At 38.3% G+C, this 24,005-nt stretch overlaps 3 protein-coding genes and 1 long non-coding RNA gene across 5 annotated transcripts; 2 read left to right on the forward strand and 2 right to left on the reverse strand.

The window, feature by feature from the left end:
• Positions 1-4,891: 4,891 nt before the first annotated feature.
• LOC141641616 (uncharacterized) lies at positions 4,892-6,865 on the reverse strand. Its single transcript, XM_074450271.1, has one exon. It carries the CDS (start codon positions 6,863-6,865, stop codon positions 4,892-4,894), a length of 1,974 nt encoding a protein of 657 aa, XP_074306372.1.
• A 538-nt stretch (positions 6,866-7,403) lies between these two features.
• LOC141643350 (uncharacterized) lies at positions 7,404-9,176 on the forward strand. The gene is made up of 3 exons (XR_012543686.1): positions 7,404-7,976; positions 8,083-8,168; positions 8,520-9,176. It is a non-coding gene; the product is annotated as an uncharacterized LOC141643350 (long non-coding RNA).
• A 493-nt stretch (positions 9,177-9,669) lies between these two features.
• Positions 9,670-11,426, reverse strand: LOC141643349 (rhodanese-like domain-containing protein 17). Of its 2 annotated transcripts, XM_074452482.1 has the most exons (6): positions 11,246-11,426; positions 11,007-11,090; positions 10,656-10,735; positions 10,485-10,555; positions 10,186-10,239; positions 9,670-9,877 (listed from the first exon to the last, which is right to left on the reverse strand). In XM_074452482.1, the coding sequence occupies exons 1-6, from the start codon at positions 11,263-11,265 to the stop codon at positions 9,788-9,790; spliced, it is 399 nt and encodes a 132-aa protein (XP_074308583.1). In that variant the 5' UTR covers positions 11,266-11,426; the 3' UTR covers positions 9,670-9,787. The 2 variants fall into 2 exon arrangements, with proteins under 2 accessions (XP_074308583.1, XP_074308582.1); XM_074452481.1 differs by lacking the exon at positions 11,246-11,426 and having other exon boundaries at positions 11,007-11,242.
• A 7,613-nt stretch (positions 11,427-19,039) lies between these two features.
• Positions 19,040-23,647, forward strand: LOC141643351 (uncharacterized). The gene is made up of 9 exons (XM_074452483.1): positions 19,040-19,266; positions 19,388-19,532; positions 19,627-19,717; positions 20,661-20,858; positions 20,958-21,199; positions 21,772-21,903; positions 22,211-22,278; positions 22,364-22,425; positions 22,646-23,647. The coding sequence occupies exons 1-9, from the start codon at positions 19,154-19,156 to the stop codon at positions 22,777-22,779; spliced, it is 1,185 nt and encodes a 394-aa protein (XP_074308584.1). The 5' UTR covers positions 19,040-19,153; the 3' UTR covers positions 22,780-23,647.
• Positions 23,648-24,005: the final 358 nt, after the last annotated feature.

Raw genomic sequence — 24,005 nt, forward strand, 5'->3', positions numbered from 1 at the left:
TGCTGCCGAATTTTTGTCTCATTACAATCAAGAAAAAAAATTGGGTATTTACTAATGGTATGAAAGATTCAAAGATGGGTTTAGGTTGGAGAGATAAGGACCCCAATACTGAAAGTATTTTTTTGCAGGTTGTGGTTGTTGTTGTTGTTGTTGTTGTTGTTGTTGTTGTTGTTGTTGTTGTTGTGGTCGTTGTTGTTGTTGTTGTGGTCGTTGTTGTTGTTGTTGTTGTTGTTGTTGTTGTTGTTGTTGTTGTTGTTGTTGTTGTTGTTGTTGTTGTTGTTGTTGTTGTTGTTGTTGTTGTTGTTGTTGTTGTTGTTGTTGTTGTTGTTGTTGTTGTTGTTGTTGTTGTTGTTGTTGTTGTTGTTGTTGTTGTTGTTGTTGTTGTATGAAAGATTCAAAGATGAGTTTATGAATGCTCTTACCATTTTTATTAATAATTTTTATTTACTAATATATATGTAGATTTGCAATGAAGAGATTAGAACGAAACTGGATGTATCAAAGGTTGGATTCCAATAAAAAATTAAGGAAGGAATTCGTAATAGGGGTTAATAAATTCATCGATTATGTTAAGCAACAAGACGAATTCATTAGAAATAAAGAAATTAGGTATCCATGTAGTAAGTGCAAAAATAAAAAGTATTTAGTTGAACAAGAAGTAAGAAAACACCTTGGTCTAAAAGGTTTTTGTGACAACCATTATGATTGGGTGTGTCACGGAGAGAAATTCCCCGTTGAGGAAGAGGAAATGGCAATGCCCTCTGACAATCCTTATAGGGATATGGTAAAGGATGCGTTGCGCGATAGCATTGATCAAATTAGGGAAGAAGCTCTTAATGCCGAGGTGGTTGATGAATCTCCAAATCCCAATGTATTAGCCTTTTTTCAAATGTTAAAACGTGTCGAGCAACCTGTCTACGAGGGATGTCGACTCTCATTGCTACAGTCGGCTGCAAGGCTTGTCACTCTGAAATTTGAATTCAACTTAGCCCATAAATGTGTAGATGGTTTCACGTCACTCATGGGAGACCTTCTTCCTCAAGATCATATTTTGATGCGTAACTTCTATGAAACAAAAAATGTTCTCAAAGCTCTTCAACTTCCTCATGAAAAGATAGATGCATGTTTTAATGGATGTATGCTTTTTTGGATGGACGACGCTCTTCTTAACAAGTGTAGAAAATGTGGTAGAGCTAGGTATAAAAGTGCAAAAAATGCAAATGGCAAAAGGGTCCCCGAAAATTTCTTAAATTATTTCCCAATAGGGCCACGTTTGCAACGAATTTATGCCACAAAAAACCTCGCAGAACAAATGCGTTGGGATTATGAAAACCCCCGAGTTAGTGGGACAATGTCTCATCCAAGTGACAGTGAGGCTTGGAAACATTTTGATCATCTTCATCCTTCTTTTGCATCTGAGCCTCGGAATGTTAGACTTGGACTTTGCACCGATGGTTTCTCGGCTTTTGGGCCATTCGGGAAATTGTATTCATGCTGGCCGGTGATGCTTACACCTTACAATTTACCACCCTGGCTATGCATGAAAAGACAATTTATGTTCTTAACATTAATTATTCCTGGACCAAAGAGTCCCAAACAAAACCTTGACGTCTATTTACAGCCTCTAATTCACGAGTTGAAGCAATTGTGGGACACAGGATTGTTTACATATGACGTGTCTAGGAAACAAAACTTCGACTTAAGAGTCGCACTCCTATGGACGATCAACGACTTTCCTGCTTATGGCATGTTATCTGGTTGGTCAACTGCTGGTGAGAATGCATGTCCATGTTGTACGAAAAAAGAGACTAAATCGATTTGGCTTCAGCATAGCAGAAAATGGAGTTGGTTTGATTGTCATAGACAATATTTAGACACTGATCATACTTTTCGCAAGGATAAGGTCCACTTTCGAAAAGAAAGAATAGAGAACGATGTATCTGGAACGAGGTTATCGGGCGAACAAGTGTGGGAATGTGTGAAAGATTTACCAAAAATCGTGGATGCATCTGACCATGAATTGAGAACGGTTAAAGCGAAACGAATTGGGTGGTGGAAACAAAGTATTTTTTGGGAGCTTCCATATTGGAGCACACTACTAATTCGACATAACCTTGATGTCATGCATATTGAGAAAAAAAATTTCGAACAACTAATTCACACGGTGATGGATAGAAAAGACAAGACAACCTTGAACCCAAATGCACAAAAAGACTGTAACACCCCCATACTCCAAGTGCCTTACCAGGACCACTCGAGGCATGGAAGTGCTACCATCTCGGTTACCCGAGGCAATGATAATCAAATGACAATGAAGAAACATAATTTAAATAAAAAAATAGTTTAAAGTGATTACATGATCAAAACCAAAACCAAAACCAAAACTGAAATACAAGATTCTCAGACGGTCTACTGCTAAAACTATCAAAGCTATAAAATATCGTCTGACACATCGGAAGACTTCTAACTGCCACGTGATGACTCATCCCAACTATCCCATACGCGTCATATCATACCTGCTCAATAACTGCTCACCACCCCCACAGTTTTTAAAACATTAAACGGGGTCAGTACTAATCACACAATTTATATAAACCAACAACACAGTAAACAAACAGCTCAATCATCACAGATATTCTCCGAACTCCAAACCCAACTCCACAATCCTGACTACACACTAAAGTGTGTAGCCCTGCCAGAGTGCCCATCGCAACAGGTCACTCCTCACCGCCAGTAGGGGACTGCAGCCGTTCCCACCTAAGCCCCGCTCATCTCCCTCGAGCGATAAACCCAAATCCATTAATGTGCACATCCCTTCTGTGGCGGGTTCCATAGAAGGCGAATCATGGGCGTGAAGCCACTCCCGCAAGTGACTCCACTCAGCCAGGGACGCACCCCGAAGAACACGGACAGATACAATCAATCACAGGTACAACCAACAATCAAAGCCAACAACCGTCACAATACGAGTATGATAATATTCAACAATCACAAACACCAATCAACACATCATGGGACTAATACTGAGTAGGGAAACCCTACCTGGAAAGCACAACACAATCAGACGATCTCACAACTGATATCAAAACGCTTCCTCTACGAATCCTCCTCCTAACATACAAACATATAATCACTACCAATCACAAAATACAACAAAACCCCCAATTCCCAAAATTAGGGTTTAAACAAAGTTAACTAAATACTATAAAATTGGTATGTAGATCTTACCCTTGACGCAAGGAACACTATGATGCAAATAACAAGATGATCCGACACTCCTAGCCTTGAGGATTTGCCAACAACGCGACGAGAGAGAACTACGTAACTCCTTTTTCTTTTGAAAGGTTTAGAAAGGTTAAAAATGATGAAATAAACTGACGGAAACCTTTTATATCAAACTCGCGTTATTAGCAAAACCCGTCAAAACAACCCCGTAAAACACACTTACTCGATCGAGTAACTAACGTACTCGATCGAGTTCCGCTTACTCGATCGAGTACCAAGGCTACTCGATCGAGTACCCAACAGGTCAGAAACTATTTTAAAACGCAAAACACACTTACTCGACAGAGTAAGGCCCACTCGATAGAGTACCCAGAGACTCATAAAACCGTGGTATTACAAAGACATGTTACAACTTTGATGATGATGGTGGCGACAATGCTAGGCCTACTCCTACTCCTGTGTATTGATTAATAGTTGTTAGTTGATTAGTAGTTATCACTCCTATTCCCGGTTTATGGACTTATTTAGCTTTCTTTGTTGAACAGTTATTGTACTAAACTTATGTAAACCTTTTATTTTAAGTTAATGCGAAAACGTTGTTTGGAAATCTCGTCTTGAACGAGTTGTGAATTTGTCAATTGCTGGATTTTCTGTATGTTTGTAGGAAACCGGGAGTATATGTAATTGCTTTCAGAGCAATTGGGGAGCTGGAAAAGCGTTGTAATCCCCCTGGATCATTCTGCCCTACGACGGAATTTGCGACGGATTTTCGGTCGCAAAGTTTGACTAATGGGTTGACTTTGGGGACACGTGGCCTTTATGAACAGTGTTCTGCGACGGATTTTCCGTCGCAAATTTTGACTTTCTGGTTGAACATTGTGCCTACGTGGCCTCCCATGAACAGTGAACTGCGACGGAAAATCCGTCACAAGTCCATCTTTTGCGACGGGATACTGCGACGCTTTGATCCGTCGCAGATTTTACTTTGCAACGGAATTCCCGTCGCAAAACTAAAATTTGCGACGAAATAAAGCGACGGAATAAATCCGTCGCAAGTTCTGTATTTGCGATGGGATTGGCATATTTGCGACGGAGTTTTCCGTCGATAAGGAAGCTTTTCTTTGTAGTGCTTTTCGCAATCCGCTTACGCTGCAATCAACCATACAAATGCATAACAATTACCACATCGTCACCTACAACAACAATCATATAATTCCAATCACTAACTGCAAAACCCCATTTCCCCCAATTCATGAATAAAGACAAACCCTAGAATTAATCATCAACAACATAGGGATAAAGACTTACCGGCGAAAGAATGAAAGATTGAATGCGATAGCTACGATGTCCACACACACACAGAGGAGAGATTTGGGAGTGATTAGAGTGTCGTGGGTTTGATTAGGTTTGCAAATGACGTTTTAGAAACTGATTATCGAATATATAATCCCTAATTACTCCCGAATCAAACCGCTGAAATATTATTCGCCATAACGGATACTCGACCGAGTATAGAGTATACTCGACCGAGTATCCTCTACTCGGTCGAGTATTCATCATACTCGGCCGAGTATTCCTCGGCAGTAGCCCAACAGACTACACAACCTACACTACTCGGCCGAGTAGGCTCTACTCGGTCGAGTACAAGCCTAAGAAATCCGTAGTATTACACACATAATCTCCATGATCCATCTTTCTTACCAACCAAAACCACTGGAGAAGCATAAGGGCTGCAACTGTTTTGAATCACACCTTTGTCTAACATTTCATTGACCATCTTTTCAATGATGTTCTTATGTAAAACAGGATATCTATAAGGTCTTTTATTCACAGGGTGAGAACCAGGTTTAATGGGAATTTTGTGATCAAAATTATGCCTAGATGGAGGCACTTTACTAGGTTCCTTAAACAGAGCACTATACTGGTTGAGTAAGGAGTCCATTGCATTAGTGTGAGCAGCGGCAAAAGTAACCATGAGTAATGAACATTCAATTTGTTCCGTCCAGTATGGAGAGGGCATGTCACATACTTGTAAGAAGGCAAACTGCCCCTCTTGTTCGAACAATTTGGTCATATGCCTTCCCTTCGTAGACTGGAATTTCTTAGGTGCTAATCCTCTTAGCAAATGTTTCACCCCATGCAAATGGAATTCCATTGTTAATTTTTGGAAATCCCAAATGATTGGACCTAAGGAAGATAACCATTGAACACCCAAGACAATATCACAACACCCTAAAGGCAAAACCATCAAGTCTGAAGTAAATGTGGTGTTCTGTAGTTTCCAAGAAAATCCTTTACAAATTTGGTTTATTATGATTTGGTTCCCATCTGCTACCTTAACTGCCTTGGGATGAGTTTCCTCTATTTTACACCCAAGTTTCTTAGCAGTCCCCTCATCCACAAAGTTATGGGTACTCCCACTGTCAATCAAGATTTGCAATGGTTTCTTGTTGAAAAATCCAGTAACTCTCATGGTTTGGAAATTAGTAGAACCAGTGATAGCATTTACTGAGATACAGGCCACAGATAACCCCTCTTCCGCATCTAAAGACTCAAAAGCATCCTGAGATTCTTCATGCTCATCAGTTTTAATCCAGAATAAGGTGGGTTTTTTGTGTATAAGGTGATGGCCAGGGGTATAGGAGTCACCACAATACATGCAAAGGCCTTTAGCCTTCCTTTCATCCATCTCCTTTCTTGAAGGCATTTTCAGTGGTTTCTCACTTGATGACCCCACACTTGCAGTAGGAGAAATCACTGTTTTTGGTTGGGGTGTATAAGAATTTTTGGAAAAAGAAGGTGTGGGTAATAAGGGAGGCTGTTTGTTAGTTGTTGTAAAAGATTTTGTATTGGAATTGAATTTACTGAATTTCATGGATAAATTCTCCTCTTGTAAACGAGCAAGTTCAAGTGCCTTAGCAATGGTGTTAGGTTGAAATGCCCTCACAAATGGTTTTAAACTTGGTTTCAATCCTCCAATAAAACTTTCCACAAAATAATCCTCAGTTAAGCATTTGTTTTTCTGCAACATAAATGCTTTTAAAGACTCAAACTCATCCACATAATCCTCCAAAGATCCAATTTGCTCTAATTTGTTAAACATTTCAACAACATTATTCTCATGATTATCAGGAAATCTGGCATACAAATCAGTCACAATTTCCCATTCAATTTGCTTAACAGTCCCCAAATAACTATTCACCCAAATTTCTGCTTTGTCCATCATGTGTAAGGACATTAAATCAATTCGTTGTTCTTCTGGAATTCGACACAAATCAAAGTATCTTTTACATTTTTTCACCCAAGAACGAGCATTCAGACCATTAAAAGCAGGAAATTGGAGTTTAGAGGCATACCCATAAGAAGGTTTGATGTTACCAGAATCAAAATTCTTGGAATACCCAGATTTAGAAAGATGAACACTTGTAGCATCATCATCTTCCCCAATTCCTGATTTTTTCTCCATATTCTTCATAAATTGCAGCATTTCTACTTGCAATTCCGCTATTTGTTGCTGATATTCCTTATTCTGCTGCTGTAATTGTGCATTTTGTGCTTCCAATTGTTGTTGAATTTGCTCTTGTAAAGACTTCAATTTGTCGTCCAAATCAGGCCCAGATTCTTTGTTCCCTTTTGCCATTGAAACTCGAGGTCACAGGATTCGAAGACTACTAATACCAGTGTTACAGTACAGGAATTCAGAATAATTCGAGTACTAACCAGAGTAATCACATGAGCTTTAATGGAAGCTCGAGTAATTGAATTTAGAGAGAGAAAGAGATGAGAGAAGATTGGAAATGAAATTATGTATTGAATGAATGAATCACTGATTACAGGATAGTATTTATAGGCAAAGTAACAAACTTCCCGCCAGATGTAACAACTTGTAACCGACTTGTAACTAACTACCAACTTGTAACAAACTATCTAGCCGACTCAAATTAGCTATAACATTTTGAAACCCAAATGTTAGATAAATCGTTTTGAAACCCAATGTTAGGAGGAAAACAAGTTTGAAAACGAAAATTAGGTCAGTAATCTGGGTTCGTAATTAATTAAACACAGTTAGGGTTTTTAGGTGAATCAATTAAGCAATTGGAAAAATTAGGGTACTCAGACCCATAAAAAATGAATTAACATTAAGGGGTTTATAGGTTAGTCAATTGAACCAGCCCAAAAATTAGGGTTTCCAAACCCAAATTGATATGAACCAAGGAGAATGAATTTAGTGCAAATACCTAGAAACCCAATCTAAGAGCAAATACTACTATCAAGCAAAATGCTTCCCTAGCGATCTTTGAAGAAAGAGGGACAATTAGGGATTCTATTAGGACGGCATATGTTATTTGGGAAAATAAAAATCAGGGATACAACTTTTGACAATTAGGATTTCTTTTTGTTATTCTAGGGAAATGATAACTCCGCCTGTGAGTGTTTTCGGGCACTCACTGCAGGTCCCAAGCCCGGAGAAAGGAGGAGGGTTGCGGTAGGTCTGTGGCAGCCAGCATAAAAACTTAAGTCACATTTGATGGACATGAAACGGAATTTGTCTAAAGGATGATTCATGTCAGCGGACCCCAAATCTCATTTTGGGATTAAGGCTGTGATGATGTTAAAAATGAAGTAAGAAAAGGGGCAGATAATGCAACAAGGGGAAAACGGTCAGACTACAAAAAGTCACCAGAAACCGTGGTATAGATTTTGAAAGAAACGTTTACATAAATATATGATTCTTCAAAAAATCGTATAAGGTAGTTATTTCGAAAAGCGTATTATATAAGATATGGGGTAATGATAAATTCTTCCCTTTTTTTATAATATCCCTGGAATTGACAAAAACAGTTTTTTATCTTTCAGTGATGCAGATGAAGTTTATGCGGGATCCCGGTCTGATTGTGTGCTTGTGGCGATTCTAACAGATGAGGAGCACGATAAAGTCAGTGGTTAGTTATCTTTTCTCTTGATCCTGTCTCTGCCGAACAATATTAACTTTGTGTGTACATGATAAACTCCGGGTGTAGTTTTGCCCATGTTGCCCTGACAAACTCTCCGGGTTTTCACTATCATCTCTGCCCGCCATTACAAAATAGGGGTTGATTTGGGGTCAAGGAGCGGCCGACGTAGTCTGTCTATTCAGAATTCTTTTGTCAACCATCGTGGCAGAATTACATCATTTGGATTTAGTTATGGATTTAACCTCACCATCCGTAGTCGGATTCTGTGAATAACCATGTGTAGACAGTCTTCAATACATTACTCCATTATATTGTTTATGATTTTCCCTTATGTTTCAGACTTGAACCAAGTAACAGAGACTGAGTTGTTCAATGACTTCGTTCGCTGCATCTAGGTCTACAAGAGAAAGAAATCCCGGGGTAGAACGTTGGGGATAGTTGACACATGTACTACACCTATGCAATACAGAACACTTTCGTGGTTCAATGAGTGGATTGAGATCACAAGATATGTTCCAAGCCTAATTTCGCCCTTTCCCATTGAGGAGCCTTCAGTGTTCAGAGGCATAGATATTATACGGAGTAATTATTTCCTTGCTCCTTGGCTTGTTTAGGCATTGTATGATGTAGTCGAAAAACTAAGTCACTTAGCTGTTATATATGACTGTGTTGTACGGCTTCAAAGTACTCGGTAGTGCTTTGCATTTTGTTCCATTTTCTACATTTACTTGCACCATGTCTCCAGTAAAGCCGCTTAGCCATTAATTCCTCGTTTTTGTTTGGAATGTGTTGCTCTAGTTCACATCCCTGTCCTTATTTGGTGGGGGCCATCAGGTTTTGGAGGTAGAACGAATTGTTCCGGAGTCATGTAGGAAACATTGAACTGATATGTAATGTAATGTAATGTACTTTTTGTGTAACTTTGGAACAAACTCATAGTAAGCTATGTTAATAATTTTGTATCCGAGATTAACAAAATGATTATGATTATGCTTATGCTTATGTGATTTGTTGTGTCAAATACCTCTCTCTGTTTGCTGTCATTTTTGCTGGCAGTGCAGACAGTCCGCAACTTCAGTTGTTAAGCTGTCTTCATATGAGAACACCCAAATCAGTAGAATTTTGACCTTTGCTGGGGGTGGTCGTTCATTGATGACCAAGGTTTGCGTTAAATACATCAATGATGGAGTCTATAGCAGTCAGCAAAGCTCATAAAAAAGACGATGAAGGAAGTCAACGAATCGCCCTGGCCCCCTTAATTTGCTCAGTATGTGCTTATCATAACTCATTGCTGGCTTGCTTGCTTATTTGTCTCTACTGTAATCTCGTCGACCCTTGGGAGTTATTTGTACGATAGCGCCTAATGTAATTAAGTCATTATTCTAATATATAGCGAAAATTCTCTACTAGTCGATACCTCTGCATGTCATTCTGAACAAAACTCACAACATTTTGGTTTGGATGATAAAAGTCCAACTCAAACTGAGCAGAAGTAAAGTAATTGAGGAAGTTTGATTATTATCGAGTAAAACTGTCTTTGTAGTTTGTAGTCTATACATGCTCAAGTATTCAAATATACGAATTCATCAAATTGAATACAGTACAAATTATAACTCTGCTTCTGGTTTCTTCACAGACAATCCCTTCTCTGCCCAAGCAATATAGCCGCCTCCCATGTTGCTCACATGCTTAAAACCCTGCATTTCCACTTTACTACTGTAACTTTGATGTCAAATATTCGTCCCAATTATTTATTTACTTTTAAAATATAGTTCACTGTGAATGGACCGAGTCATACTCATCAGATCATAGAGAAGGACAATTAACTTGGATGAAACTTTAAAGGAAGGGGGATTTATTCACTGTTATCGACGGTGAACACCCGGTTTACACAAAATAGACGACTTTAAAAGAAAACGAGTAAGAAATGTAGAATAGAATCAAGGCAAAGAGAGTACTGTATATGAACTACGTTCTTACAAGATAAAAAGACTAGAAAACTTACTGCTTCAAGAAGATCCTTGGTCGCGTAGACGGATCTGACTCCGCTTTGACATCCCTTTGCAACAAGTTGAATTGAAACTCAAAAAATGTTAGATGAAATTACATGTATCATGTCAGTATGTACAAGTAAAAAAAATCAATTTGATACAGTAAGAGTGGGTGTTTACATTATAATAAGTTTATCCTAACCGTATTTTAAACTATAATCAGACATATATAAAAATCGATTTAGAGATCAAATCTCAAACACGAAATTTAGGCTGCAGTTAATTTGGGGTACGAGAAGTCGACTTAGCTTACCACAACAAGATGATCTTCTTTTTGACACACTGAAGAAACTTGCTCCAAAAATGTTGGATTTTTAACTCTTCCTGAAACGGAACGAAATTTATATAAATTTAAATTTACGGGATAAAAATACACTTTTAGAATATCGTTACTGCGAAAGCATGAGAAGAAATGAGAAGCAACCTTGAGGAGTGGTGAACATGTAAGGAATGTTCACAGAGTTTTGTACATCAACATGTCCTTTCTTAAACTCTTCTTCTGTCCTGTATGTTTTCATCATTTAATTTCCATATTATATTAATTCAGTCAAAGTATGTATATATTGAGCTTAGTTAAACATTATTTGAAGCAATTTTTGAGTTTGGATGTCGATTTGATGATTTAATTAGATACTCCCTCCGTTCCAATCATTTATAAATCAAGTTTGTTTTACAAAATGAATTTAATCATAAACATGGGTGCGGATCGGACTCTACGATATTGATTTCTACTTAAAATTCTAAAAATCTAAAGAGTGCATGCATCATATTTTACCTGACATCAATGAAGCGATGCCCTGAAGAAATAAGCTGATTAGCTGCATGGACGTCGACGGTGACAATCCCGGCTTCGTCCGAACTACATAACGCAAAGAATAACAGAAAGCATATAGTTAAGACTCGAGTACGTAGAACTTGAAGTGAAGTTCCCATTATTGACATGTAGGTAATAATAATTATCATGCATCAAATATGCGAACTAGTATATATAGAGAGCTTAAATGTGAAGATAACCTTTTATCTAAGGATCCCATGTTTTATATAACAAATTAAACTTGGCAATTGCAGTGTGCTCAATCTAATCTAGGGGAACTACTCTTATACGACTAAAACTGGTGTCCAGCTAAATGATTCAATGTTTTGGGAAGAAAAACAAAACAATGTGCCTATTATTGTTTAACGTTATCTTGCTTCTTGCTTTAGTTAAAGATTACTTATTATACTCTTTTGATAGTTGTGTTTTATGTTAGTTTACTACTCCCTCGCTTTGAGTCATTTCCATACGTTTGTTAATAATTAGTTGAAAGAATTTAAAAAAAGCATATGAAAATGAATTGAAAAGCATATGTACATTATAATAGGCGTACCTTTTGGTAGTCCATTGTTTTTAAGTGAAGTACTTTGTATGTATTGTGATTTGGTGTAAAGGTGTGATTTGGGTTGACGACCACCGAAATAATTTTGTAATTTATTTTATCGATCGAATACGGTCATGGTATTAGAAACGGTCGGTAATTTATTTTACCAACCAAATGCTACTAATTTCAAACATATACTACCGACTAATTTCGGTCAGTAATTACCGATTTACTATTATTTCACAATTGAATTTTCACTGTCAATTTTTTCACATATGTTTTATACACGAATAACAAGGTATAAAGGGAGAGGAATTGCTTTTAACATTATTGAAAGATAGAGTAGAGTGTAAAACACATCCAAAACAGAAACGTAAACTATTGATTGGAATATCCGAAGAAGAAAAGTGTAAACTATTGACCGGGACGAGAGTATTATTGTTGTTATGATTAGCAATGGCGTAGGCATAATCTTGATGCTTCTTGAGTGGAGTATTATTTAATTAGGGTGATTGATGATAGATTTTGGCGAGGTGAGTGCATGTAGTTTTGTTTCAGGGATGTATTCATCATGATCATGATATATCGGTGAGTCATCACCAAGAGTTCAAAACACCAACCAATCCAATCGGATATCAATTATCATAGTCGTTTTGTTGCTTGTGGCAAGCAACATCGAAGCTTTTTGCACCCACCACTATTGTTGGAGGGAATCCCAAAAAAAAAAAAAAAAATATTTAAGGCGTTTACAAAGTCGTAAATCTCGGATTCAGGTTTAAATTTGGGTCATTTTTCAAAGCTGAGAATTTCATTGTTGGATATGAACATTTTATTTCAAGTAGAGATGTTTCTAGAAACCAAACGCGTTCATTTTTAGTTTAATTCACCGAATTGAAATACTCAATCGGCTTGATGAATTGGGTAGGTTCAAATATTCAAGAAACGGTCTAACTCTAATCCATGGTTAAGTTGTTGAAATATGACATCTAATTGCTAGAAAATTGCTTGTATAGCCATAGAAATGTTTTTTTGGGTATAAAATGAGTTTTAATTGTCGGAAAGTCGATTTTTTTAGCTATAAAATGGTGTTTTTAAGAGTAACGTGATTTTTAATTGTTGGGAAAAAAAATATGAATCCGCTTTCAATTAACCAGTAAAACCTAGCCGGTTAATCATTTCACCACCGGAAAAACCGGTTCAAACTAGTTTGTTGTCGTTCACCTTTTTGGCCTTTTGGTTAACCGATTAAAAAACAAGTTCGGGTAACTGAAGTGATTTAAACACCCTTGACTTCGAGTCTAGTCATTTTCAGATCGTTGATTACACGCTCTAAATTGTAATACTTAGATTAATAAAGAGTGTCGTGATAAATACTATAATATGAGTGTTTGAAATAGTTGACCATTTATTTTTATGTGTGTATTGTCATTAGCCTTCTCGAGTTACTTCAACTCATTCTAATTGGTCGAATAACGGGCCTGAGTGATTTTAAGTCGACTAAGGCTCTGTTTGGCAAAACTACCTGAAAAAGTAGCTGAAACCTGAAAAGGTAGCTGAAACTGAAAAGTTAACTGAAACCTGGAAAGGTAACTGATAAAGTAGCTGAAAATTAGGAGCTGATAAGGTAACTAATTATATAAAAATGTGTTTGGTAAACTAGCTGAAAAGGTAGCTGATTTTGGTAAAATGACGTAAAAGGATATGAAAATTATTTTTAATATTAAGAATATAGGGGTAAAAAATGGAAAATAAGTTGTTAGAATATGCCTTGAATCTGTTCTGAATTCCGCATCTGATTTAGTTTTCTTATCTGTTCAGGAAACTATTATTTAGTTTCCTTGTCTGTTTAGGAAATTGCTATAGGGTTTCATATATCTATTAGGGTTTCCTAATTCTGTTAAGGAAAATATCTGTTATGAGAGTACTATATAAAACTCTCATAAGCTGTCTGTTTTATTCATTCAGAAATCTGTCAAAAATCTGAGTCGTCTGAAATCTTTGTGTTAACTTTATTTACATTCGTTATTTATTGTTCTTATCACCTTATCAATTAACTATTTGGGTAACGGGACGCCTCCGTTACAACAATTGGCACCAGAGCTAAGGTTCTGATTTGGGATCTGCTTCCGCGTTAGTTGTGTTTTAGGCGTTATTTGGGTTTATTGATTTTCAGGTGAAAAGATGTCGTCTACGAATGTTTTGAATGTTGAAAAGTTCACTGGGAGAAATAGTTTTGGGCTGTGGCAGTTAAAGATGAGAGCTTTGCTTAGACAAAGAAGGCGTGCCTGGTCCGTTATCTCAAAGGCAAATTCAAAGCGGGTAGTTCGTCGATGCGGCAAAAAGACAAAGAAAGACAGATGCAGATGTAGTCTTGGAGGAGAAGGCTCATTCTTTAATCCTGTTATGTTTATCTGATCACGTTATGGTTGAGGTTGTCGATGAGGAAACTGCTATAGGTTTGTGGTTGAAGTTGGAATCTTTGTATATGACAACGACTTTAACCAACAAGTTACTTCTTAAGCAGCGTTTGTTTAGTCTTCGTATGCAGGAAGGTACGTCTCTCAAGGACCATCTAGACCGTCTTAACTCTATTTTACTTGATTTACGTAATTTAGATGTTAAGGTAGATGATGAGGATGCTGCCTTGATTTTGTTAGTTTCTTTGCCAAATTCGTTTGAGACTTTTGTGGAGTCGTTTGTTGTTGGTAAAGATTCTTTGACCCTAGAGGAAGTGAGGTCAGCGCTTCACACTAGGGATTTGCGCCGAGTAGCGTCAGGTGGTGTTGTAGACAGTAGTCCTGTAGGGCTTGTTGTGAATTCGGAGGGTTCTAGTAAGGGTAAAGCCAAGTCTAAGGGTCCTCGTAAGAATGTCTGCAATTACTGCAAGGAACCCGGTCACTGGAAAAATCAGTGTCCTAAGTTGAAGGAAGTTGGTGTTTCTGCTGTTGCACAAAAGGTTGCCAAATACTATTCTGAGGAAGATTATGCTCTTGTTGTTGATGTTGTTCCACGTTCTTTGGATAGTTGGATTTTGGATACGGGATGCGTTTATCATATGTGTCCGTTTAGGGAATGGTTTACTTCTTATGAAGCTTCACATGGGGTCAATGTTGCCATGGGTGACGGGTCTATCTGTGAGGTGCTTGGAGTGGGGACTGTTCAGGTTAGGACATGTGATGGTGTTGTTGTCTTCCTAGAAGGTGTTAGGCATGTTCCACATTTGAAGAGAAATCTTGTATCACTTGGGATGATCAGGGCTACAGTTTTCAAGGTGATGGTGGATCATTGTGCGTTGGTAAGGGTTCTTCTGTTACTTGGAGGGGTGTTAAGGAAGGAACTGTTTATGTCCTTCAAGGCACTGCGCTGACTGTTGGAGCATCAGGTAATCATTCTTCTGTCTCTCTCGAGTCTAAGTTGGGGCATATGCAACTTGGATATGTGAATGATACTTTGAAGCACATCCAGTTTGGGTCACTTGGTGATATTCTGGATAATTCGGGTTTGGATAGCTTTAGTGAGAATGGTAGTGTTGACAGTAAGGTAGAGTCTATTCCGGTACAGGTCAAGCTACAGGGTTCTCAAGACAAACTATCTACTTTTGTCTCTGCGCCTCAATGAGGCGGTCTGCGCCCCAAGAGGTGGGGCGGTCTGGGGCTCCAGATGGAGCTGTTTGTGGCTTTTGAAAGAGAGCTGTTTGGGACCTTGTAAAGGGTCATTTTGAAACTTCGACGGGAGTTTATTCTTTGGAGCTTTTGGGTTGGACTATCTTGTCTAACAAATTTGTACCTTTGATGGAGGTAATTTGTGCTCGCTTAGAATATTGTTTTTGTTTTGGTTTCGACTTGAGTTTTGTTGCCTTGGTGTAGGCATTTTTGTGGTGGTCATGACACCTAGTATACTCAAGTGAGACATTTGTTTTGTTCATGGGGTTTGTGTCTTCTTTGGGACAGTTTGGTACGACCGTACTTTTGGCCATGTAGTTTGGAGGAGATTTTGTTTTGGAGTCTTGTGTGCGTTGTTTTGTTACACCGTTCCATCACAGTGACATTGGGTATCTTATATATTTGTGTTGGCATTTGGTAGCTTTTGTCTTCTTCGGAGTTTGCTACGTTTGGCCTTCCTATTAGTATGAAGATATGTTGGGTACTTAGTACAATTGGTAGTTTTCAGCTTACTACATTGGGTACTTCGTATATTGGCCACATTTGTTGCACACTTGGTTCGTTTGTCCGTTTTGTGAGTTGTGTTCAAGTCAAGTGGAGACTATCGGGACAGGTAGTGACTTGAGGATCGACTCTATTGAAGCTGTTTTGGGTTTGGTTCTTCTTGGTTGAGTTCGCGTTTGAATAATTCAAGTCAAGGTGGAGATTTGTTAGGAATTTGTGCCTTGAATTTGTGTCGAAGACGAATTAAATTAAGACATGAAGGAGAAACAAAGTTAAGCGAGTAGCTCTTTGCGGGTCGCAGAAAAGTCTGACGCCATAAACTAATTGACGTGCATGTGTGCGTGCTTTAGTTTTCTCGTGATTTTGGTTTATGTTATGGAAAGGGTGGGTCCCTCTACCTTTTCTAATATATTTTTGGTCTTCGTCAGTTTTATGCGAGGACTTTTGTTTCTCGTGGGTTGGTTTGTATTAGGAAATTAATTATATTAATTTTCTATTAGTTTATTTCTTATTAGTCTAGATATTTTATCTTGGGTGGAATAAATATATAAAGACCCAAGTTTTATTCTAGGTTAATTAAAAGAGAGAGATTTGAGAGCACAATATCGATTTGTGAGGTTCCTTCTGAAGAAGAAAACTCAGTTTGTTCCGGGCTCTATTATTGTTGTTCGTCTGTCTTTGAAGATCGGAGGAGTTTGTTCAGATCTTGGTAGGCCTCAAGATTATTTGTCCTTCGTCTTATTGGGGTAGTCTATTGTGTTCCTTTGAGACTGCTATATTTGTTGGTAGAATAGGGTATACTTTTGGCTCATATTGAGCGCGTGTGTACCGGTCTACTGCTGTACTATTTTCTCCACTATAGTGAAATTTGATCTCCTCGCAGGGTGGACGTAGCCAGTTATTTTATTAGTGAACCACGTAAATTTGTTGTCTTCTTCACGTTCTTTATTTATCTTTCTTACATCCGTTATAACAAACTGGTATCAGAGCCAGATTTATCTGGGCTCCTGAATCTGGTAAGAAAGATGTCTGGAATTAGTGTGAAAATTGATAAATTCACGGGGAGGAATAGTTTGATTATGTGGTTGGTCAAGATGCGGATCTTGTTGAAACAAGAAGGGCTAAAGGTGTCGTTTGCGAGAAAATCAACGGATCCAATCACCGCTGAGACGGCTGTTCTGGAGGAGAAAGAGCATATATCTCGAGTTCCCTTGTTTGGAAGATTGATGTATGTTACCGTCTGCACTAGATCTGATATTGTACAATGTGTTAGTGTTGCTAGGTTTGTGTTTGATCCTGGCAAGGCGTATTGGCAGCTTTGAAAAGAATTTCCTGGTCAGTTCCACCTAGGAAGTTCCAACTTTGTTTGGACTTGCTAAAATTTGGAAATTTCTAATTGCCCGTTTAGCACAATATCTGAGGCAGAAGGGAGAGAATTATCTGGCACTAGTTTAGTGCGTCTGGTACATCTGGCACCGTTATGGTGCATCTGGTACATCTGTCTGATTGTAAGAGGATTCAAGTCAAGGTGGATATTTGTTAGAATATGCCTTGAATCTGTTCTGAATTTCGCATCTGATTTAGTTTCCTTATCTGTTTAGGAAACTATTATTTAGTTTCCTTGTCTGTTTAGGAAATTGCTATAGGGTTTCATATATCTATTAGGGTTTCCTAATTCTGTTAAGGAAAATATCTGTTATGAGAGTACTATATAAAACTCTCATAAGTACATCTGCATTTTATTCATTTAAATCTGTCAAAAATTTGAGTCGTCGAAATCGAATACTCTAACGAGTATACTCGAAATCGTAATCCTCAAGATCAATAATATTCTTCCTTACGCTTAGGTGGACGTAGCTAACAAATTGTTAGTGAACCACGTAAATTTGTTGTCTTCTTCACGTTCTTTATTTATCTTTCTTACATCCGTTATAACAAACTGGTATCAGAGCCTTGTCCACATCGGTAGAATAAAGATGGAAGTTCATCTTTATAAGTGTCCAGAAAATATAATAGTAAGAGGCCTTTTGGGAAGGAGCCCAAGAGTAAATCCGTGAGGGCTTGGCCCAAAGCGGACAATATCGTACTATTATGGTCAGTGGACACAGATGCAGCAGAGGCCCAACACGGGGATATTCACGCTTCCGCACAACAGGTGGTATCAGAGCCCAAGGTTAGACTTGGGCTAGACACGAGGATGCATCAGCAGGCCCAAGACTTGAAGTTGTACACTGTAAGGCATGGAACTCCTAGCTCGGGGTGAGTCCTTGAGCAGACCCGGTCCAGGGTTAAATGGATGAAAGGCGTCATAGGTCTTGTGGGACAAAAGACCATTTGTGTACTAGAACTGTTGATCAGGTGGACCCTTATCAGATTGGGTGCCACAGGTCTGGTGGGTCCCTTCCAGGTTGGATGCCAGAGACCGTTTGTGTTCTAGGACTTCTAAAGTGACGGACCCGGTCTAGGGTATATTGGATGCAGAGGATGTGTTCGATATGCATGTGTAGTAAATCCCCAAGAAGGGCACATGGACGGCTCGTGGTAACATGGTGTGTCGGCTAAGGGGAGGTTATCAAGACTTGTGATGTTTCGGGTGTCTAGAAGTTGGGGCTGTAGAGTTGGAGAGTCCTCCATGGAGGTCAAGGTCCGAGTCAAGATGATGGTCTTTGGTTTGAGGGGAGGATTGTTAGGGTGCAAACCCTTGTTCCACATCGGTAGAATAAAGATGGAAGATCATCTTTATAAGTGTCCAGAAAATATAATAGTACGAGGCCTTTTGGGAAGGAGCCCAAGAGTAAATCCGTGAGGGCTTGGCCCAAAGCGGACAATATCGTACTATTATGGTCAGTGGACACAGATGCAGCAGAAGCCCAACACGGGATATTCACGCTTCCGCACAACATAAGTCATTTCAGGCACCTGATTTCTCAAATGCTACCTGAGGTAGCATTTCATTTTAGGTACCTTATTTGACCAAATAAGCTATTTGCCAAACACTCGCAAAAAAATCAGGTAGCTGAAATTTTGGTCAAATAAGCTACTTTGTTCAAATAAGCTACCTGAAGTGTCGTGCCAAACGAAGCCTAACTTTCACTCGCGTCAAATTCGGAGAACCCAATTCTAATTAATTGAGTCATATTATGTACAATAAACATTTGGATTGGGTCATATTAATCAAGTCAATTGAGGTTACAGATCAACGTCCGATCCTTAATTCGAGTTGGGTACGGGTCAGACCATTCGGGTCATTTTTACCATATCCGCACGGAACCGAAACCCATACGGAGTAGCTTTGTTCGCAAACTAGAAGATCAAAATCAAAATAAAAAAAAATCAAAATCAAAACCCTAAACCATTGAATTAATCAAATCGAAGAAGATCAATTTGGGTGTTCAACGATGAACACTTCCACAAATTCGCCACTTCCAGACGCATTCATCGACTTCCTCAACAAAAATGGATTGGATCCTTCAATCTACACTTCCGCCGATACTCTTCCTCGTTACATCAGGTTCACAATTCCCTCTTTTTTCTCAATTTCAAACTTCAATTACATTTCTCATATATTAATCTCATGCATGAATGAATGATTTGATGTTTTACATTTGTTAATTGATGAATTACGAAAAAAGGTTGAAGCCTGGGAATGAGGAGAAAGTAAAGGACATTGAAGAAGAGCTAGGATGCAAGTTAACGGTAGTGGATTGGTTGCCGAATTTTTATTCGCTTCCGCCTCATGTTCATATTGCTAATTCCAGTGTTTACCAGCTAGGGAAGGTATCTATAAATTTTTATAATTGGTTAGTTTTGTATAAGACCGTCTTATAGTATGGGACGAGAATTTCATACGAGCTATTTGATGTTGTTTCAGTTGTATGGGATTGATGCTGCTTCAGGAGCTGCTGTCAGCGCGTTAAACATTGCACCAGGAGATCATGTGCTCGATCTTTGTGCTGCTCCTGGTACTCGCTTCACTTTAATGATCAACTTTGTCGTTTACTTTGTTACGCAGTATTCCTTTCGTCCCTATCATTTGTTTACCTTTGGCTAAAGTACCCCTTCACGAAGAATAGAAAAAAGGTGAACAAATGATTGGGACAGGGGAGTATTGCTTGAGAGGATAGTAAGCCGTTGTTTAGAATGGTAAGAGTACAGGATTGAAGTTAGCCGACTTCTATCTGGGTGAATTCTAGTTTATTGGAAGAGATGAATGAAAATGAAAATGAAGGTGAAGGGTAGGGTATATATCAGTAGTGTTAAGGGAGTATATTGCCCCTGATTTGCCAACCAATAAGCCTCTCGGTTGCTTTTAATTGGACGGTGATTAATAACTTTAAAAGTGTTGTATAATAGAGTTTCCTTCAGTTATTGCTTCTGTTGATGTGAACTTCAATTCCTTTTTTAGGTTATTTTCGATGCATTATAGTTGGATAGTTCTTGCTCAAATTAACCACCACCACCAACAACAATATCAATCCAGTGTCTCAAGGTTCCCTCACTTCCCGCAAATGGCGGGGTCTAATATCGCTTGATCATATTAAATTAGAAAATCCAATTTTATCTATTGTCACTATCTAACTGTAATTCTAGGTTAGTGTGATGTATCAACTTGTTTACCCCAAATTTTTCCCTTTTCCGTGTGTTTGGGCTTATCAGTGATCATGCATCATGTATCAGTGCAATTAATTGTAACCTAGAGAAACTATTAGCCTTTTCTTACTTCTTGGTCTACTAAAGTAAATAAAAAATAAAGCTTCTGTCTAACTTGGGTGACAGACTGACATTAACAAGTAACAAAAGACATTCAAAAAATTATTGTTGTGTTGTCTAAAATTGAGTTTAATGGAGGAACTATGAAGATGATTTCTGAAAGAGAGTTATCCATGTGTTTTCCCATATTAACAGGTGCTAAGCTTTGTATGATATTGGAATTACTCGGTGATTCTGGCTCTGTTACCGGTGTTGATGTTGCAAGACATCGTCTCGCAGCTTGCAGAACTATGGTGCAGAAATACGGCTTGGGCAATCATTGCCGGCTCTTTGTTGCAGATGGAACTTCATTCTCTGTGGTCCCTACCAGAGGTAGTGCAGCTTCTGAATCATGTAAGTTTTGGAACTTGGGATATGGTTGAAGTCTGGTGGCATTACTTTGTTCGACCATTTTTGTGAAGTTGTATATTAAGTAGCTCATTATGCATTCAGTTGATGAATCTACACTGGGAAAGAAATTGGATATATTTAAGGAGTGGACTTCTAAGAGGCCTTGGAAGGAAAGAAAGAATGCTGCAAAAGCAAGGAAGGCTAATCTTTCACCCTTAACCACACAAATAATAGACCCAGAGATAATATTTTACGGGCAGCAGTCAGGAGTCATTGGCTGTACAAAAGATGAATTGTATCAGATTTGTAGTGACGACGAGCTCTCTCATTGTGGTTATGACAAGGTTAGTGTATCAGCGCGACTTGTTCCTTTGCTCCTACATGTTAAGTTGTGATTGTATTGGCTTCTTATAATTGACTGTTACATTTGTCGTGAGATTAGTCCAAGGTTTTAGTTACTGCCTTCAGAGTTTTTGTTTTGAGAACTTTATTTAGAAGCCGACTGTTGATTTATTAGCTTATCTTCTTTTTCTTTTTGTTCTTACTGCTCCTTATTGAGCATTTCTTTTAACTGATTACAGATCTTGTTACTAGGCATCACTAACTAATACAAAATGAAATTTGTCAGGCTGTCATTTAAATACATTGTTTCTCTTCCTTCTCACTTCTCAGTCTCTTATTTTGGTCAAGGAATATAGATTTTATTTGTCAGATCTTTTTGCTTATTCTCTTTTCATTTTATTGCCACAGTCATGGTTTTACATCTGGCTGTTTGTGTTTAGATGTTCTGCATCACTGTGTTTAATCTTTTGTCTTTGGATTCCCTTTTTTCATATGAAAGCATACTCTACTTTTTTTGGTGTCATGATGACTGCAGTGTCGATTTTTATTCGGAGTTTTAAATCGATGAAAACAGGTCATTGTGGATGCAGAGTGCACTCATGATGGGTCAATCAGGCATGTTCAGAAATTCGAACATTGGGGATGGGAAACACTTCAACGGCGTGTCCTGGATGCAGAGAGAACAGATGACCTGACGAATCTCCAAGTAATCTCTACTTTGCTAAATTCTATTATTTGTTGTTGTGACTCGTTAACGTTTGGTAGCTTTTTAGACGGGTAAGGTTGATGAATATTGTTTGATATGAATGGTCACTGAAAGTACTGTGGTGTTTAATATCATTAGCATCACATCTGTGAGGCAGCAAACCTTGCATTATAGAAGGTTATGTTGTGGCCAATTATGCTGAGGTTAACCATACTTTTGTTGCCTGACATATTGACTTCCAACAACTCTTGCACATGCGGTTTGTCGGTTCTAGCTTCTTCTCAACCCCCCGTTTTATTCTTTTCAGTTTCGGCTCTTGAGTAATGGTTTTCGACTGCTAAAAGCTGGTGGTTTACTTATCTACAGCACTTGCAGGTAACTCTTCTTTAGGCTTTAGTTAAATTATCTCTCGCATTACGGATATAATAATTTGAACTTTATGCACCTGTGTGATATCCAGTTTGACGGTTTCCCAAAACGAAGGGGTGATTGAGAGGTTCCTCTTGGAGAATTCATCAGCTGGTGCGTGCTTATGGCTATCAAATGTGCATTATTCATTTAGATCTGGGTATCAAAATCATGCACGGCTGGAGACATGGTGTTAAGAACACACTAGTTAATCTTTTATCTATAATTTTTTTTTCCTGGCGAGTTGTTTGAGATTGTCTCACATGTGGGACGAACCATTCTTGTATATTGCTCATTCATTGATTATGTATATAACGGGTTTGTCTCATTGCAGAGTTGCAAGAAGTAGATTGTTCCCACAGTTGGCCTTGCAAGAGCGGTCGTATACCCAAGACACTGCGTTTTGATCCTCTAACATCCCAAACTAGTGGACTGTTTGTTGCCAAATTTGCAAAGTTGTCTACATGACTGTGAGAACCTTTCTGTGCTGAAATCTTGAAATGAAGCTATGATTCTGTCCTCCCTGATATTTATCTGCCAATCTATCGGACAATTTTGTCGGAGCACTTGTGAGGCCTTCACAAGTCCAGTGTCATATAACATACCCATTAGTGCATTACCCCTGAGCATTGAGATGAAGTCTGATAGGGGTTGCTGTAACTGAACCAGAGGCTTCAAGTTCAATTCTCGGGTGATTAAAACTGAGGATTTTGAGCTCATCTGAGCTATATTAGAACCAATCCTGTTAGTACAAACCAAAAACACAGTTTACACTTTACACAGTCTGATTTGACTCAAAAGTGGATGGAGTTCACGGGAGGATGATGAAAATTGAAAAGTTGTCAAGGCAGCAATCTTAGCTCGCTATGCATGAGTTCTGATGAAAATCGCTCTCAGTACAGGCTCTCCTGTCAAGTGTTAACCTGATCTCTTCTTCCATGGCTTCCAAGATGTTAAGGTTCCTGTTTTGAATCCAGAGTAGACTTTACTACTTCGATAATCAATATGTTCATTGAAATTGCACATGTTCATGGAACGAAGAATTTCTTCCTCCATTGAATGAGGAGAAAGGGTCTACATTATGGATGAAAGCCCATAATCTCAAATAAGACCATTGTATACATACACCGGTTCCATCTGCATTCCTATGGTATCTTATATAATGATAGTCATCAACTTATACTGTTGTAACTATGTCATCATTGTCATGGGAATGTTAAAAGGTTAATGAAGAAAGTATTGTAACTTGTGTTGTACACTTGTACCATCGTTCTGATTTTTTCCGCTAGTCGAAAGGAGTGCAGGAGTGCAGAGTGCTATTTTTATGCAGTCAAAATTCATGCCCAGCCCCCAGGATATCAGTCTGTATAACATTAAAACTAAGTTAGGTTACTTGTGTTGATATACCATGGCAATGTTATATGCATGCCTCAAGTCTTAGTTTCATAACGGAGGTTCAGAAACTTTGTAATTGAGTTCAGTAAGCAGTCACCAACAGTATATACAATTGGTATTTGGTGCTATAATCCTCAATCGGAACCCAATGATGTAATTTTGATAATTTTCTTGCATTATATTTTGTAAAATGTTGAAGAATTGAAAATGCCACATGACTACATATTGCGGGATAATAAGATGAAAAACAAAAACGGGACAAAAGATATAGATCCAATTGGATAATACGTGAGAATGTA

This window comes from Silene latifolia, chromosome 2, assembly GCF_048544455.1.
Source record: "Silene latifolia isolate original U9 population chromosome 2, ASM4854445v1, whole genome shotgun sequence".
NCBI lineage: Eukaryota > Viridiplantae > Streptophyta > Magnoliopsida > Caryophyllales > Caryophyllaceae > Silene > Silene latifolia.